Source organism: Eptatretus burgeri, chromosome 14, assembly GCF_056783735.1.
Source record: "Eptatretus burgeri isolate ZD-2024b chromosome 14, Ebu_testis_v1, whole genome shotgun sequence".
Classification (NCBI taxonomy): domain Eukaryota; kingdom Metazoa; phylum Chordata; class Myxini; order Myxiniformes; family Myxinidae; genus Eptatretus; species Eptatretus burgeri.
In genome coordinates, this window is record NC_140974.1 from 72,605,719 (window position 1) to 72,623,537 (window position 17,819).

Here is a 17,819-nt window from a genome sequence, read left to right on the forward strand (position 1 = left end):
AGCTGAGTCCATGGGGCGATCAGTTCGCCATTGTAGACAAGTTGGTGGTCTCTTTCTCTTCTACCCCCTCCTTTCTGGTCTTGCCAACAATCCTGAAATATATGTTCGTGGATGTTCCCTCTCCAGGGTGGACTGGTCTATAGCATTTCCTGTTGATCAGGATGCATGCAACAACAGTTGATTTGGCACTTACTTCCTGGTACCCCACACAGTCATGGGGTTTGATCTCGGTATGAACATTTTTGTCACCGATCTACACAAAATACCCCATAATGACAACTGTTTTCTGGATGGTTTTCCATTGCCCTCATCGTGGTTGTCACGGCCGGAGTTTAGAGTTTGGCCATGGTGCCATAGTCCGGCAGATATGTGAAAAAAATGTGCCTTTAGTGATACAAGCATGAAATTTGGCACACTGCTAGGGCAGTATCTTACAAAGATTTTTGGATATAGGGACATTCCAGATTCTTCCCAGAGCCAAAATGGCGGCCATTTTACAAAATAGCCGATTTTGTGTTGTACAAGGAGGATACCTACATGTGGATACAACTATATTTAAGAAGCATACCAGTGGTTTTATTTAACTAAATATAGATTCTAGCAAATAAGAAATAGCAAATAAAGGTGACAAAGCATGAATAAACCATTTATTTGGTCATTTTTTGGTGCATTTTTGCACTTTTGGACGGTTTTCTACAACAAACTCTTCAAAAAACTGTTATCAAGCACCATGGAATGACTGTTGTTCATTTAACACTCTTGAACTCAGAGGAAGTGCTTACACTTCCTAACATCAACTTACAGAGTCAAAATTATACAGTGGAACCTCTAGATCCAGGTACCAGAGTCTACTATGATGCATGGATACATGTGTACATGTTACATAATTATCATCTGTGATCTCTCTTGTCCCAGTTGTACTCTCTTGTACACTCCCCACCACAGTGACATAGAGCTGTGCACTGGAGTGCAGCCTTGACACACTTGCACTGTCCTCTGCATCCCTTTTTGCAGCCACACCTTAGTAGTTGCCGACATGCCTCTGTTGCCTCTGGGAGGGTTGTCCAGTATATGTCCCAGCCATTATCGGTGTGAACCCACCCCCAGTCACTGGGCGATGGGAGCTCTGGTGTGGACACCATCATCTTGCCCCAACAGTAGCCGGCTTGGTAGGTAGCTCTCTTGATGTGCTGTTTCAGGGCTTCACGAGTTGGTGGGAGAGCATCTATTGATCTGCCATTCTGGGTGAACAGGTGCTTGCGACACTCATTGACATGTTCCTGGCTACTGGTGCGATCATAGAGCACAACAACAAAACGCTCCAGTGCATCCATGTGGTCATCTACGGCTGAAGGAGTTGGCGTGGCAGCCAAGGCACAGAATGCTGCAGTGACATCAGTGACCTCATCACAGGCTTTCCAAGTTTCCCATGCTTTTTTCTTCCCCCTGCCTCTGAAGCTTGAAACGGTGTCGCATCCAGTGAGGGCATGGAAGAATGGCAAACCTCGACACTTGTTAGGTCCCAGTGCCACAGACATCTCGTGAGCTGCCAAGAACCTGAAGTTTTTTTCCTGTGCCAAAAGCAACCCAGAGCTCATCAATGTCCAGACGTCCAGCTGCTGTCACCGCAAAGACCACGACATCAGTGTCTACTGTACGGATCGACACTTTGCTGTATCCCTGCCTCACAGCGTCTTCAGCATGGAGTAGCATTCTTGTGTCAGCCTCTTCATGGCTACAAGGGGCAAGACCAGCAACATCTCGGGCCTGCGTACAAACCACATCTTTGTGGTGGGTGCTGATGTCTTGTTTGTCTGTGTCTGTTGTTGCTACTCTGATGGCTAGGAAGTCAAACAACTCCATCTTGTTCTCATCTGTGCGAAGAAAGGTCTGCCAGTTTCCAGGAATGGAACTAGATGGCTCAACTCGTCTCCTGATGCCTTTTCCTCGCTTCTTCCTAGTGTCTGCCTTCAAACTGTCTGTGAGGTATTCATCCCAGACAATATCCATCCTGCTCGTATGCTGCAGCTGAGATGTGATGTATGGCAAGAATACTTCTGATGCATACTCGTTGAAGGTCTTTGCTGTGCCAGGTGGCAGCATACTGATGATCGCTGCACCATCAAGGATGATGACTTCAACTGCTGGACTAGCAGCAGCAGCAGCAGCATTCTCATGTGGAGGGACCAGATCTTCTAAGCAGCCAACCAGATCAGACTTTGTTCCAAGTCTCATCGTGCCCATGTGTGACAGTGCAGGGGGACATGCTTGGTTCTCATGTGCGAAGAACTCATCAAGATCTCCATCACGTATCTGGGACGCAATGAACAACCTGGAGAACAGGGAGCAGTCGTTCTTCAGAGATGAAACCTGCAGCTGTGCTCTTGACTTCTCTCTGACTGGAGGTCGGCTGAAGAGAGGGAGGTTGTTTCTCTTGATTGGGTCGGTGATGGGCTTTGTCTGGTTGATAAGTCTCTCATGGACATAGGAGTCATGCGGTTCTTGTCCCAGCTTCTCGATCTGGCGTACAGTATTGATAACTGCTGGGTCTGCCAGGTCTCTGCTGTCTAGCACCAGGAGATCCTTGCTGTCATCCCAAAATGGGTTCCCCATCTCCCCCATGACTTGAGTGAGTGAACGCACATCTCTAGCAAGGGCTACCTGTGTGTGCTTGGTCTGCTCATGATGTTTGTGAACAGCCTTCTTGGTCTCTGATGTGGCCTGGAACTCAGCGATCACTCTGGCCATCTCTGTACCAGACACCATCCAGCAGCGTAATGCAGCGGGATTCTCTGTCAGGCCTACAGCTCCTCCGACACCCTTAACTAATGCGTTATTCTGCTCGTGGGCTCGGTCGATGGCCATCGCAGAAAACGCATGAGTGGTCTTCTTTACTGTGAAGTTGCTGGCAAGAAACTGCGTGTATACACTTGCATGTTTGGTCGCCAGTGTCACCATGTCGCGCAGGTGAACTGGTATCCACCTGGCATAGTTGGTATGACCCAAGGCGAAGAACCAGGGGACAATCTTGCTCAGGGCATCAATGTATAGCAGGAAGTTCCCTTCACGGACCGATCTGACGTAGATTAGGACAGTGAGTTCCAACTGTAGAATGATCCACCTAAAGTGGAACTGCGGACTGGCTTGCACATGTTCAGCACACCAGTCTTCTAGATCCTGTCCCTCATCTGCTCCTTGGCTGAAGGCTTTCTGTAGGAGAAGATGGAGGCTACTGGCTGTGACCTGGTGAGCTCGCCGAGTGCGTGTAACATGGGCAGCCTTCAGGAAGGAATCAGCAGTACCAGTTGTAGCAACTCCTGCCTGCACCAGAGCTCTTGTCTACCCACTGCTATCCAGAAGATCACCCAGAGTTTTCAGTGCAGCCATCTCAATGTGGAGTCCACCAAATAGGATGACAAAGTGATCTTCTCCATGTGTTTCTGGCCATCTCCACTGGATCTGTTTGGCGAGTGCATACAGTGGCTGATCGACTGTGAGGACTGGGATCTGACCAGGGTTCAGAATCTCAACTGCTGTCTTGATGACGTCCATGGAGTGACGAATCATAGCCACGGACTTGGCCTGGTCATAGAAGAGAGGCAGCAATGAGGTGAGGGTCACGCCACACTCTGGTTCCTCTGGAATGGACTGCTTGCTGGCATGATATGCAGCCCATGACACAGTCTCGTCTCCCTGTAGTGGTGTGTCTGATGCTACACTAACTGCCATCTGCTCTAGCCACCTGTCAAAATGACAAGAACTCATCAACACAATTAACAAGAGACAGGACCTCAGCACCACACACAGTTAACAAGAGATTGAGGCACATATATGAATACAGAATATGTGCAACTTTCAGATGATATATTTTCTGTGGCGTACCTGTATTTCACCTGCATTGCTTGAGGGATCAGTTGGCAGTCACTTCTGTTGGGACCAGCCAACTTGGGCATCGGTGGTTCACGTTTACCGAGAACCACAGGAGGTACAGTGATGTATGACTCTGGCAGGTGTGCAGTGGTTGCTGTTGTAGTAACATCATCTGAGACTACGACCCGCAGCCGTTGAACTCCATGCACTTCACTATTCGGGTGCTGGAACAGCGAGATGCCAGTGGCGTGGAACGAGTCTTGAGCACTAGTTGAGCTGGGATTGTGGTCGATGTTATCCACTGCGCCAGTCGTGAACAGACCACTCTTCAGTTCAGGTGGGCAAACTGCACCCTCCTGCTGGAAGAAGCGGCAGATACTGTTCCCCAAGTCCGTGGAGATGCTCAGCACCCTATCATAGGAGACGGAGAGACCCAAGTGGAACAGAGTGTCAACCAGGTCTCGTTTGCAAGTCTTTGTGTGCATCAGCATTCCCAGGTACACAGGCACGGGGGTCTCCCGATTGTGGCCGTGCTTGGTAGACTCAATACTCGTACTCTGTCGGCGGCATGCGTAGCTGTTGAACATGAGGAGCTGTGAGATTGTAAGAGTGGGTGTTGATACAGATGAGTGGCTTGACTGCTCTTGGATCGTGGGACCATTCAGGATCATAGCAACTAGTGCCACGAGAGAATTTGGCACGGATTGTTCTTGGCAGAGGGCGTCAAATGAACCACTAAAGGCTGGCTTCATCTTCAACATGTCTCTTCGGACTATGTTCGTGGCTCTAGCAAGATGAACACCATCACTATCAGCATCGTGTTCACAGGCCTTGTGAAGGGCTGATCCGATGTCCTCGTTGAAAGCTAGCAGAACATCTCAGCCAGGCTTGTGCTCCTCCATGTCCGGAAAATATGTCATGATCCGGTGCTTGAGTTTGGTCGAGTGAACACGTCCAGTCAAGACTGTTCCAAGCTGTTTCAGCCGGTTGTTGTACAGACTTGTTAGGTCTGCCAGCTTGAACACTGGGGCCACAAGAGCGTCCATGCGGGCATCATCGATGTAGGACACCAGTTCTCCGAGAGCTATTGCATGATTGATATCATCCTGGTCATCCAAGGTTCTCTTTGTGTCCCTTGCTTTGTTATAGAGGGAAACCAGACACTTCACATGGTACGGCGCATCTTGCGCCATCATATCTCCAGCACTCAGTTTAGCAATAAGTGGCTTGTCTTCTATTTTCAGAGCACATTTCCTGACTCGTCTGTCCAGGTCAAAGGTAGAAGCTTTGCGCAAAGACTCGTTACCTGCTGGCTTGTCACAAAAGAAACACGTTTCGAGCAGTGACTCTGTGCGGTCCACACTCTGACGGGTATACTTTCGTGTCACGCCTTGGGTATCCCCACTGGTTGTTTTCCTCTTCTCTGCCCGAATCAATTGAGTTTTGTTATATTGTAGTCTGCACGAATCATGCCACTTAGCCCTGTGGTGCTGGAAGGTGGACTCAATACCCTCACCATCGTCCAAGCGGGACATGTCGAGAGATTTTGGCAAGCACTCGATCTCACTGAACCTGAGGAGGTTGTCTGCCAGAGTCTGGTATCCAGACCCTCCTGTGCTTCGCTTGGAGTCAGCTGGACAATGAAGAGGCTCAGTGGTGTCCATCTGACACAGCACACATAGGTTCCAGTCTGTCTGGTTAATTGATGTAACAGATGTACTTGGCCCTCGCTGCTGGGGGTCTAATAGTTTGAAATGCTTGGCCATTGTCTTGAACCACCACCAATCAGTCACTGTAAAATTGGGAAGAACCACCACCAAGCAGGGGATTAGTCTTTGGGTACACTACAGTGGAGTTATCACCTGAAAACAGAATAGCAGAGTTAAAATGTTTTCAACTACGAACCCCAGCCCAGAGGAGATGCATATATACACAATGGCGATCTTGGGTGATTGTCACTCGATGTCCCCAATAGGCCACCATACATTATTTCTTTGCGCTGGACAGGACCATGTTAAACCCAAATCAATATGAACACACCATTGTAGTTTGAACTTTTCTATTATGCAATCATGAAAATTAATACAGTGAGTACATCAATATCGATTTCGCAAATTTATGCATTTAATCGCGACATTGCCAGCTACCAGTATGTAATTAATAATGGAAATATTCATGGAATCTAAGTTCCTTTCACCAAATTTGATTTTTGATCTATTTATATTTCCAGAAACAATATTCAGGTAACATTCACATGCATGATCATATTGCAGAGTTCTTGTTCCAGCCATGCATTATTGCGATGGTAAACTGTTATCTGTGTCCCTCATAGACCACCGTAGATGCATTTTTTAGTCAAATATGAAGTAGATAATGAAGCATGTGCATACTAGTTGATAATAATCATATTATACTCACTACATTGTGTTTTGCACCAAGCACATATGACTTTGCTGACCTTGTAGGCAGAATTTTTTTTTTTTTTTTTTTTTTTTTTTTTTTTTGTATACCTTGGTCGAGGCTCGTATGAGAGCTAACACACAACTCACAGCAAGGAGGCATGAGACAAGAGGGGCGGGAGTGGAAGGGACAAAACAGTGGGGAACAGACACATTAGGTGAACTGTGGAAGGGAGAGGGATGGGGATGGGACAGGGAACATGGCGAAGAGAAGATGGACATTTCAGGGACTTTCAGGAAGGAAAGCTTGAGAAATGAAGGAAGTGGGCTTGGGTGGATTATCGGGGGTAGAAAAGATCGAGGATTTGGATGGGGGAAGATAAGAGGTGGTGGTGAACAGCTGTTTTGAAAGCCTGGAGGGAAGAATGGGAAAGAATAGAGTGAGGAAGTTTATTCCAAAGGCGGGAAAAAAGAGGAATGAAAGAGTGAAGATGAGCAGTGATTCGTGATTTTGGTAGTTTTACCAGAAGGGGGTTGTTGGCAGACCTTGAGCGCCCTGTGGAAATGTGGTTGGGACAAATCACAGAGAGAGCAGGGGGGGCAAGGCTGGAGAGGAGTCGGTAGAAGACAGAAAGACCACCGACCAACCTGCGGTGATTGAGTGAGAGGCCCAAAGACTCAGCTTCATTGCGGGAGATGCCAATGATCTTAAAAGCCCTGGTTTCGACAGCGTGAAGTCGAGAAAGGTGGGAGGCAGGAGCACCAGCCCAGAGGGGAGAGCAGTACTCCATCAGGCTACGGACAAAAGCTTTGTAAGTGGTCAGGAGCTCAAGAGGGCCGAGGAAGGACTTTGCACGACGGAGGATTCCCAGTCGGCGACTGGCTTTTGAGGCAAGGTTGGAAATGTGACTTTCCCAGGAAAGGTCATGGCAGATAGTGAGACCCAGAAGCTTGAAAGAAAAGACTTCTTCCAGAGGATTGTTGAGAAAGTGGATGGGGGGGTTTTGTAAACGGTCCTTTCGAAGAGACATAGTGAGAGTGTGAGATTTGTCTGGATTGAAAGACATGTTCCACGTGTTGGACCAGTTTGTGATTTTATCCAGATCAGCAGTGAGCGAAGAAGCTGCTGCTTGCCGGTCTGAGGGATGACAGATGGTACGGCAGAGGGTTGAGTCATCGGCAAAGAGAAATAGAGGATTTTCCAGAGAGTCCGAGAGATCATTGATGAAAACCAGAAAAAGAACAGGGCCCAGAACGCTACCTTGAGGAACTCCAGCCTGCACAGGAAGAGGGGATGAAAGAACTCCATTTAGGGCCACACGTTGACTGCGACAGGAGAGGAAGTCTGCGAGCCATGAGTGGAGATGGCCTTGAATACCATGGGAAGAGAGTTTGGTGAGTAGGGCAGGGTGCCAGACTGTGTCAAAAGCACGTGATATGTCCAGGGATACGGCTCGGATTTCCTGTCTGGCATTGAGGACCTCCATCCATTGATGGGAGAGCAGTAGCAGCATATCTAGGGTAGAGTGACCTGGTCTGAAACCAAATTGATGATTGGAAATCAAGCCATTGGAGAAGAGGAAGGATTTCATGTCTGAAGCGATGATGGATTCCATAACCTTGCTGATGATTGGGAGAAGGCTGATTGGTCTATAGTTACAGGGATCTGTTTTTGCACCTTTTTTATGCAGGGCAGTGATGTTAGCAGATTTCCAAGCAGATGGCAGATGACCTTGGGAAAATGAGAGGGTGAATAGAACAGAGAGAGGGTGAGCAAGAGCAGAAGAGCAGGCTTTGAGGACACGTGGGCTGATGCCGTCTGGACCGGTTGCAGAATCTGACTCGAGGTTTGAAAGCAAGCTCTCCACCTTGTCAGGAGAAAAGGATACAGAGTCCAGGGACAGTTGGGTGCGACTGGGTAAAGTGGGTAGAGATAGTGATGGGTTTGGGACACAAGATTTAGCTGCAAACACCGAGTTTAGACATTCAGCTTTATCACGTGTGGAATCAGCAGTGCGGCCATTTGAGGTAAGGGAGGGGATGGAGGGGGAACATACACCAGAAACAGATTTGATTAAACGCCACCAGGATTTTGAGGAGGGAGAGAGGTTTGAGAGTTCAGACTTGAGATGAGAAAGATGTTGTTTTCTGGCTCTCCTGAGGGTAGATACACACTTGTTCCGAGCTTTGTGGAAAGAACTGAGATTGCCCTCAGTTGGGTTTGCTTTCCATGAGGCAAAGGCAAGTTGTTTCAGGACAACTGCCTCGCCACAAGCTTCAGTAAACCAAGGGCGGGAGGAAGGGTAAGACAACTGAACACGAGAGGGGATAAATCTGTGCATGAGGGAGAGCAAGTTTCTTTGAAAGAATTCCCAGGATGAGTTGATGTTTGAGAAAGTAGTGATAGGAGACCAGTCTGTAAGTTTGATGGCTGCTCGGAGACCCTGCCAGTCGGCTTGAGTGAAATGCCAGACTCGACGGCGGTGAGGTGGTTCTCTGATAACAGCCAGAGAGATGTCCACTTTAACAAGGACGTGGTCAGAAGAACCAATTGGAGCGAAGGAAGAGCAGCAGATATTGTCAGGGAAATTTGTCAAAATCAGATCCAGAAGAGATGGAGTACCATTGGTTGAGATCCGGGTCGGGAAGTTGACCGATTGAGTCAGTCCCAATGAGTCACAGAAAGCTTTTGCTGATGTCCCATGGCAGGTGAGAGAGGTACCCACACCTAGCCAACTGGCGTGATGACAATTGTTATTTTGTTATTTGTTATTCGTGTTATTTGTTATTCGTGTTTGTTTGTTATTTGTTATTTGTTATTCGTGGCAGCCATTTTGTAAAATGGCCACCATTTTGACCCGAGGGGTAATCTGGAATGTCCCTATATCCAAAATGTTTCCTAAGGGTATGCTATAACTGTGTACCAAATTTCATGCTTGTATCATCAAAGGCACAAAACTACCAGAATATTTCACATATCTGCCGGACTACCAGTGACAACGACCAACTGTTTGGGAAAGACACTGTGGGATCTTTAATGTCCACCAACAGCAATCAATGCCAGCAGACGGCTCTCCGGCTTAATGTCCCATTCGACGAACGGTGTAATCTTTATGGAAAGTCATTCCTTTTAATTGCTCGGGTAAGGGTGACGGTGCTTTTTTTCTTCCGACGAAGGGCTAATGCCCGAAACATCAGCTTCCTGCTTCCCACGGCGGTTTGCATACCTTGACCAACATTCTGTTGATTCCATGACCGTTTGTAGCCATACCTACGGACATTTTCCATGAGAAATAACATTTTGCTTTTTACTTGATGAGAATGTGAGTTTCGCCTAAATATGAAAAAAAAACAATGTTGTGAGTGCATTAAAATAACTTCCAATCAACAGGATACCATAAACCAAATCATCGACAAAGCAAATGGTAAACTATCACCCGCAAGTCAGAACAATCCCGTTCATAAATAAAAGTGAGTGCGTAAAGATTTTGAAACATTCAGTAATGGCGTTATATCTTTATTTATTTTACATGATGATGTATGTGCATGTCACGTGCACCCTCTCGTCATTTTAAACTTTCCAGGAAATGCTGCATTTGTAATTCATTCCTTTGTTCGTGTATTCCTCTGTGTTTGCCATTTCTCTGATTTATGGAGTACAGGACGTACCGCAATGTTCCATTGGTTTGCCTTTGCATGGAGATGACACTTTTGGGTTTTCCTGGTTTTTTTTTTTTGGGGGGGGGGGGGGGTTTCTGTAATCTATTCTCAAAAGGGAAGTACTTGAATTTATCCAAAACTTCTGCCTTGCCTTTGCCATCTGAAAATATGATGGAGTAATTAAAATGACTAGTGCATGCCCGTACGTGCGTGCCCGTACATGCAAAAAATAAAAACTTTCAAACCGCGTGCCAGAAACAACAACCACACAGGCCGTTCCTTCGCTCTCGCGTGCCCGTACGTGTGTGGCCGTACGTGGAAAAAAAAACTTTCAAACAACCACACAGGCTGTTCCTTCGCTCTCTTAAATGACGACTGGATTGGGGCATTGTGTTTATCTATAAATGTGCATAAGAAATCGAGAAATTATTAGAATACAGTCATCACTATCCAGAAGTCCGTACGTTGTAACCCGTAATGGGGAATGCGGCTGAGGATCTCTTCCCCAACGGCCACGCCTACGCAGCAACGTGTCCTGTGATTGGTAACTAAATGGCGCATCGGCCACGCCTACGCAGCAATATGTCCTGTCATTGGTTGGTAAATAAATGGCCATAACTTGGGAACCACTTGTCCGATTAATATCAAACCTTGAAAAGGCACATCCTCAGGTCCCCAGCAATATATCTGGCAAGTTTCAATTTTATTGGACCAGTGGTTGTCGAGAAACAGCACACACACACACACACACACACACACACACACACACACACACACACACACACACACACACACACACACACACACACAGATTGCTGGAATTATAGAAAGATAAAGTAGTATTACTTGTCCATTAAAGGTTTTCGCGTGATAATTCAAGCATGAATTTCAACTCAACTACGGCTAACACTCTTGGGTCCAAATTTTTCACAAACCTGCTGACCAGGCGTGACGTTCCTTTGAGGTGGCAGGAATTTTTAGTTTGTTCAGGGTGCTGACAACAACTTGCCTACCCTTGGTGAAAGACGCCGTGGAGTCTTTAACATCCACCAATCACCAGTGCCGGCAGACTTGTCCACCGGAATAACATCTGTCCGTTTTAACGTCTCAATTTTTGAGATGACTCCGACGTCTCATAACGTCTCACTTTAGGACTAGATGCAAATTTTTGAAAATTAAATTAAAACTCGGTGATCGAATGGTAAGAGTGTCTGCTCCGAGTCTGGGAGGTCGGTGGTTTAGACCCCGAGTTATACCAAACACATCGAAAATGGTACGTGCAGATTCCTTGCTTGACATTCAGATATTATTTAAAAGAATAAGAGTACCGTTGGTATCAATGTGGAGGAGGAAATTTCTCCTAAAGAAATGCCCTGCTCAGGGCGGTGAGAAAGGCAACGCCATTGTTGTGATGTTGCTAGTACCCAGAGTAACCCGGGAAGTGACGGCACTTCCCTCAAGCTCACTGGCTGTGTTGTGTCTCGTGTATTCGTCTATATGTCCACGTGTGTGAAATGTGTGTGTGGCAGCTCCCACTATGAGTCTTAAATACTGTAAAAAGAACAAAAAAAACATAGCATTTGTAAACATCTTGGATGAACAGGTGAACCAGAAGCTAAAACATCTGTTGAAAAGCCATCTTCTTGCTACTTACAGTGTGTTTAGGATCCATGGTCTCACCATCTTCCTTCGTCTCCTCAAACTCAACAAATAATGGATTGAAATCTAAGAGTAAAACCTGAAACACGTAATACTGACCATGTAATGTTACTGCACACCTGGAATCATGAATGAGAAACAACGTTCCACACCTGAGTTTTCGGGACTACATGCTATAATTATATGTACACTTTTTATGTTAATCTCCTCTTTTCTTTCCTCTTTATTATTTCTTTTTCAATCACTCTCTCCACTTAGCATTTACTTCTTAACTCCCTCACACTCTTTCTTATATATTAACGTTTTTTTTCTTTCCTACTCCCATCCAGGTTCTCCCACGGCTCTGGGCCGGCCTCGTCCACATAGTGACGAGTTCGTGGCCGGTATTCCAAAACGCCCACCGCCACCCAAGCCGAAGAGGCATCCCCACACACGACTCAGCAATTCTGACGACGATGCGGGGTGCATCAGATGCGATAGCATCGGCCGAGGACGAGATGGAGAAAGGACTCCTCCGGCATCGCCTTCTGAGGAAGAGCCTGTGTACACGGAGATGCTCTCAGTCTTGGCAGCGGCGTCACAACCAACCTCAGAGGTTTGTGACGGTGTATATGAGGAGATGCGCTTCTCTACAACGGACGTTGTTGCTCGTGGAAATTATTATGCAGATTCGGAATCTGGATTAGGAGATCAGAATGGTATTCCAGCTCCTTTTCCGGACCTACCTACCTACCGGCCACCGCTTCTGGTGTTGCCCTCAGCAGCAGCGCCATCATCTCCAAATTCTGATGAGTCTCCACTTACCCCCATTGATCTTGCAACCCTGCCCTCAATCGAAACTGGACCCCGGTCAGCTGCACTCCAGGACTCGAATAGTCCTTCTGGGGGATTGGTCGAATGTAGGCCTGAGCCAACAGGGGCAGCAGCACCGCTTACCTCCTCCGTTCCACCTACCAGTCGTCACCATGGACCTTGGGCCACAATTGCGACATCGCATCTTTATCGCACGCAGTCGGCACACAGCAGGATCGGTGCCGAAGGAGTTAAAAAACCCCCATTGCCTATCTCAGGGCTTTCCCACACCCTCAGCGGCCAGGGTTTTCCCACAATGCCTCGCTTACGTTCTTTAGATGTCGCACCGGGGAAAGTGGGAGTTTCACTTGGAAATGTCTCTGAGAAACCCGCTTCAGCTCCAACTTTTACTGGTCGAAGAGTTTGTATCGGGCGAGTTGCAGCAATGGAAGAGACAGGTGAGACCACGCTGACCTTTCGCTAAACGATATGACGGCGGATACTGAGGGCACTAGAGCTGCATTTGCGGGAGTGACAGTTTGTTTGTTTTTTCGGTAAATTTATTTCCCCATAACAGAAAGGAAGATGGGGAAGATGGAAAAATCTTCATCTCTTCCTGCAATGGACCCCCCAACCCGCCCCCCACCTTTTCTTCGGACCTTACCTGGCCGTGCTCGTGCTCAGGTGAGACATTGCAAAACGAAGACCTCTGGTGTAGTTCTGTCAAGCAAAGCATAGGTACTCGTCTTCACCGCTCACATATGCTTTCATGTCTCTCTGCTGTGTGAATCAGAGCTGGCAGCTAAGTTCCTCTCCAGTTGGAGTTCAAAATTATTCTCCGAGAATCATTTGTTTTTTGTTTGTTTGTTGTACTAGAGGACCTCAGCCCCTTTATTATTTTTATTATTATTTTTAGTCCAATAATTATTATCCATCCAGTCATCTATTTAATTATTTTTTTAATGTCTCCCTTCCTCCTATAGCATGGAGACGTATCGTTCCCTCTGCCACTGAAGGTGGATAGACGCTATGGTTTCAACCCTGTCTGTCTGTCTTGTCTGACTGTCTGATTGTTTGTCTGTCTGTGAGCAAGATATCTCAAAAGATTATGGACGGATTCGGAGGAAACTTGGTCGACAGGTTGGGTGTGTGAGAAAGACCAATCGATTCGATTTTGGTGGATTCAGATCCGGATACTGGAATTATTCAGTTTTTTTTAAGTGATTCATCACCATTGAAAGATGGGGCCAAAAACGATATCCATCCTGGTATTTCAAACTGTTGTGGACGAGTTATGACAAAACGAGGTGGATGAATTGGATAGGTGACATGAACAAGCCGATTCGATTTTGGTTCGGGTCTGGATCCAGATCCGGCCTATCAGTGGATACAAAATATAAACTGTTCAGCCTGGCAGAGGTATGCACTCTACAGCGTGCCCTTATAGTTTCCTCCGTCACCGAAGGTGGAGGAGGTTATGTTTTCACCCCTTTCTGCCTGTTTGTTTGTTTGTGTGCAGGATATCTCAAAACGTTACTGATGGATTCGGATGAAATTTTGTGGGCAGGTTGGGTGTGGGACAAGGACGAACTGATTCAATTTTGGTGAAGATCCGAGTACAGATCCGGATGCGAGAATTATTTAATTTTTAAGTGATTCGTCACCATTGAGGGATTGGGCTAAAACGATATATAGCATGATATCTAAAAAATGTATTGGGCCCCATATGTTCTCATGGATCAGGCATTACGTGGTGGAGGTATGCGCTCTACCGAGTGCTGTTCTCGTTTCTTCTGTGATAATCGAACCGTGCCTTCCTTTCCTCAAAAGTTTATTTCCTGATAGAAGACATGTTGTTCAGTACAATTGGGGGTAGAGTCAGGCCAGCTGTCCAAGCATTGGGCGGATATAGGGAAACAGATAGACAGACCGACTGACAGAGAAATCAGGCTACTTTAATATGTAAATTTTATGCTTTTAATTCGAGGTTACGACCAGAAACGACCAAGAAGTACCATGTACATATGATGGCCATGTATTTTTCTCCAGGTTAGTGGACAAGTGCCGGTGCTTCTTGGTTTGCTTGACTTTTAGTATTTAAACTAAATGTTGAAGGAAATGAGAATTGAAAAGACTTGATTTTAACAAGGTAAAATCAGAAGGTAGAATTTAACGTGAAAATGTCAATGGATATGTCTCCACCCACATTAGATGTCAACGCACTGTTACGTTTGATCTCAATTAAAGTTAAAATTTACAATTAAAGGTCCAGAGAGAGAGAGAGAGAGAGAGAGAGAGAGAGAGAGAGAGAGAGAGAGAGAGAGAGAGAGAGAGAGAGATGGAGAGGAAAGACATAAGTGGAAGAGAGACAACATCAAATGCTTCTAAGTCATGATGGTTTGCAAAATGATTTTCAAAGGCCACTTGACCTTTGGCCTTTCACCTTTTGAACCCCAAATTTAACCAGTTCATCCTTGTATTACAGTCCATAGTTATGCCAAGTTTGGTCAAAATCCCTTCAACAGTTCACAAGTTATCACGGTAACGAAAATCTGCTACTTTCAGCTGAAGGTCACATGACCTTTGACCCTTTGAACTCAAAATCTAATCGGTTCATCTTTGCATCATAATACATGTTTGTACCAAGTTTGGTTAAAAAGAAATATCCCTTCAGTGGTTCACAAGTTTTTGCGGTAACAAAAATTCAGCATGGACAGACAGACGGACGGACAACCAGAGAGACGACCCAAAAACATGTCTCTGGCGGCAGAGGCATAAAAATATCGGATCCTCCAACTTGTTACCAATAATTCTTGAGCACTTTGTGTAATTGGCTGAGAAAGAAAGGTGGTTGTCATTCCTGGTATCTGACAGATATTCGATGAGATTGAGATCAGGGGGATAGGAATGGCCAAGCAATACGTGTGATTATAAATGCCACTTTCCAGTAAACCAATCCTGCCTAATGCAGGTTTAATTGGGGCGGCAGGTTAGCTCATTTGGTATAACTCTTTGTCGAGCTGTCGAGTCTGGGGTTCCATACCCAACAGCATCAAATATGGTGCAGTTTCAGCTGGGGGCTTTGTATCTTAGAGCAAGCTCTCCTTCAGATGAGGAGATAAGGCTGGTTGCCCGAATGCATTTATGTTGTGCATGTTAAAGAAGACAAACTATATCTCGACAATCTTGAGTTAGCTGTTGTGTGCCGTACCCTGGCCAAATTCCTGACCTGAAGATCATAAAGGGATGTCCATGTTAACTTTTAGGTTAATGATGCTAATGGGAATATAGTAGTACATTGTAGGGGCTGTTAGGATGGCCTACAGGTACGCGCACTCACTTCTAAGCTGTCCAGCCTGTGTACAAATCCAGACCCAGCTATGAACTCCCATGCTGGTGTTTATACAGGCAGTGTGATTTATCAGTGTGTGTGCCATCCCTAGGATGGACGTGAAACTTGACGTCCCATCTGCCAGCATTAGTTGGTGGGTGTTAAAGACCCCATGGTGTCCTTCACAAAGAGTAGGTGAGTTATTGATGGCAGCATGAACAAATTACAAATTCCTACCCAAACTATTACTCGGAAGGCAATGGCAAACCATCTACTTTAACCCTTGGTCAGGAAGGAGCTTAGGTGGCACCAACGCTCTGTGGAGAGTGTGGCACATGAGAGAGAGAGAGAGAGACAGAGAGAGAGAGAGAGAGAGAGAGAGAGAGAGAGAGAGAGAGAGAGACAGAGAGACAGACAGACAGACAGACAGACAGACAGACAGACAGACAGACAGACAGACAGACAGACAGAGAGAGAGAGAGAGAGAGAGAGAGAGAGAGAGAGAGAGAGAGGACTTTTTTTGCACTTATTAGTGCAATAAGAGCACTGATTAGCTCACCTTGAACGTAGTTCCTGGGAGCTTATGTTATGGTGCATCGTCCATCTGTCCGTCCACAAATAGTTGCAACTTCTTCTCAGATACGACACAGACAATTTTGATGAAACTTGATCACAACCTTCATCACCCATGATGTACCAAATTTTGTTCACAGCATTAGAAAAAGCGGGGTTTAAGGGGTTCTACGGGCGGGTTGACCCCAAAATAGATATTTGCTGTTTTTTTCTCTGAAACCACAAGCACAATTCCAATGAAACTTGACCACAACCTTTACCACCCGTGATGTACCAAAGATTGTTCATGACATTAAAAAAAAAAAATCCATCAGTTACATCAGTAACAGCTACCAGGTGAGCGCCCAGGGGTATTGCTCCTATTTGTTTTTCATATGCGCTTATATTCATGCATGTGCTTATTATCCAGATTCCACTGTATCGGGTCATTGATAATGGAAAAAGTAATTTGCAACTGGAACTCCACAGACAAAGCCCTTTTTTGATGAAATGGGTTTCATGGTCCCTGGTCAAGCAGTTTCAGAGAAAATCGTCGGAAAGACAAACAACCAAACAAACAAACAACCATAATAAGCATACCTACATGGAACATTGTTGATAAACATAAAGCTGGTGCTAATACACCAAGGAAACAAAACTTTTGTTTCATGTCCTGTTTCTTCTGCTTTTTCCAAACAATAAATGGCTGGGCCTTTCTTTTTTATATGCCCGATATATATATAAAAAAAAAAAAAATATATATATATATATATATATATATATATATATAAAAAAAAATATATATATATATATATATATATATATATATATATATATATATATATATATATATATATATATATATATATATATATATATATATATATATATCGGGGCGTATTATGTGATACCGGTCGTACGTCCATCCATCTGTCTGTCTGTCTGTCTGTCCGTCCGTTCCTGTCCACACTCTAACTCCCAAAGTTTTCAACTTTCACATTTCATATTTGGTACATAGGTACAGACTGTGGAGACGGTGTGTCGTGACATACGTTCGTCATCTAAAGTGGTTGCCATGGCAACCAGGATGCTGTTTTCCATGTCGTAGCACAATTCTGTATATACCTTCTTGTTCTTCATAAATTGACGTGTTTGAATATATAATTGTGTGTGTGTGTGTGTGTGTGCGCGCGTGTGTGCGTGTGCGTGTGTCACAGAGACTTTTTCGGGCGTATATCGTGCTCACTTGCGCTCTTGTTAATGTTTACATTGATGGTAATGGCTACTTGGAAATGCTAGACATTCTTCTCTGTGAAATTGTGACATCAACATTTTCTGATGAGACACCAATGGTTTCAAGAGGATAGAGTGTGTCCGCACACCACAGAGAACGTCTTGGATTATCTCCATTCCCGACTCAATCGTAGGGTCATCTGTTAACGGAAGTGGCACATCCTAAAATTGATCTCCCCTCATGCTCTACCTTCAACCCTTCTTTGAACCAGTCTACCAATCTGAAGACTGGTTCAACTAACGGCAAGTTTAAACAAGCAAGA

General features: G+C 45.5%; 2 protein-coding genes across 3 annotated transcripts in view; one reads left to right on the top strand and one right to left on the bottom strand.

Annotated features, from left to right (window-relative positions):
* LOC147013595 (unconventional myosin-XVI-like) overlaps positions 1 to 17,819 on the top strand; it is a 216,530-nt gene that overhangs the window by 196,042 nt on the left and 2,669 nt on the right. For both annotated transcript variants that reach the window (XM_085855525.1, XM_085855524.1), the window contains exons 32-33: positions 11,918 to 12,838; positions 12,958 to 13,064. In XM_085855525.1, coding sequence (XP_085711651.1) covers positions 11,918 to 12,838; positions 12,958 to 13,064 — 1,028 coding nt within the window. The remainder of the gene's footprint in view (positions 1 to 11,917; positions 12,839 to 12,957; positions 13,065 to 17,819) is intronic.
* LOC147013596 (uncharacterized) lies at positions 1,497 to 5,919 on the bottom strand. Its single transcript, XM_085855526.1, is given in 2 exon segments — positions 1,497 to 3,742; positions 3,883 to 5,919. Coding segments are annotated over 2 exon segments (3,981 nt in total). The 5' UTR covers positions 5,637 to 5,919; the 3' UTR covers positions 1,497 to 1,515.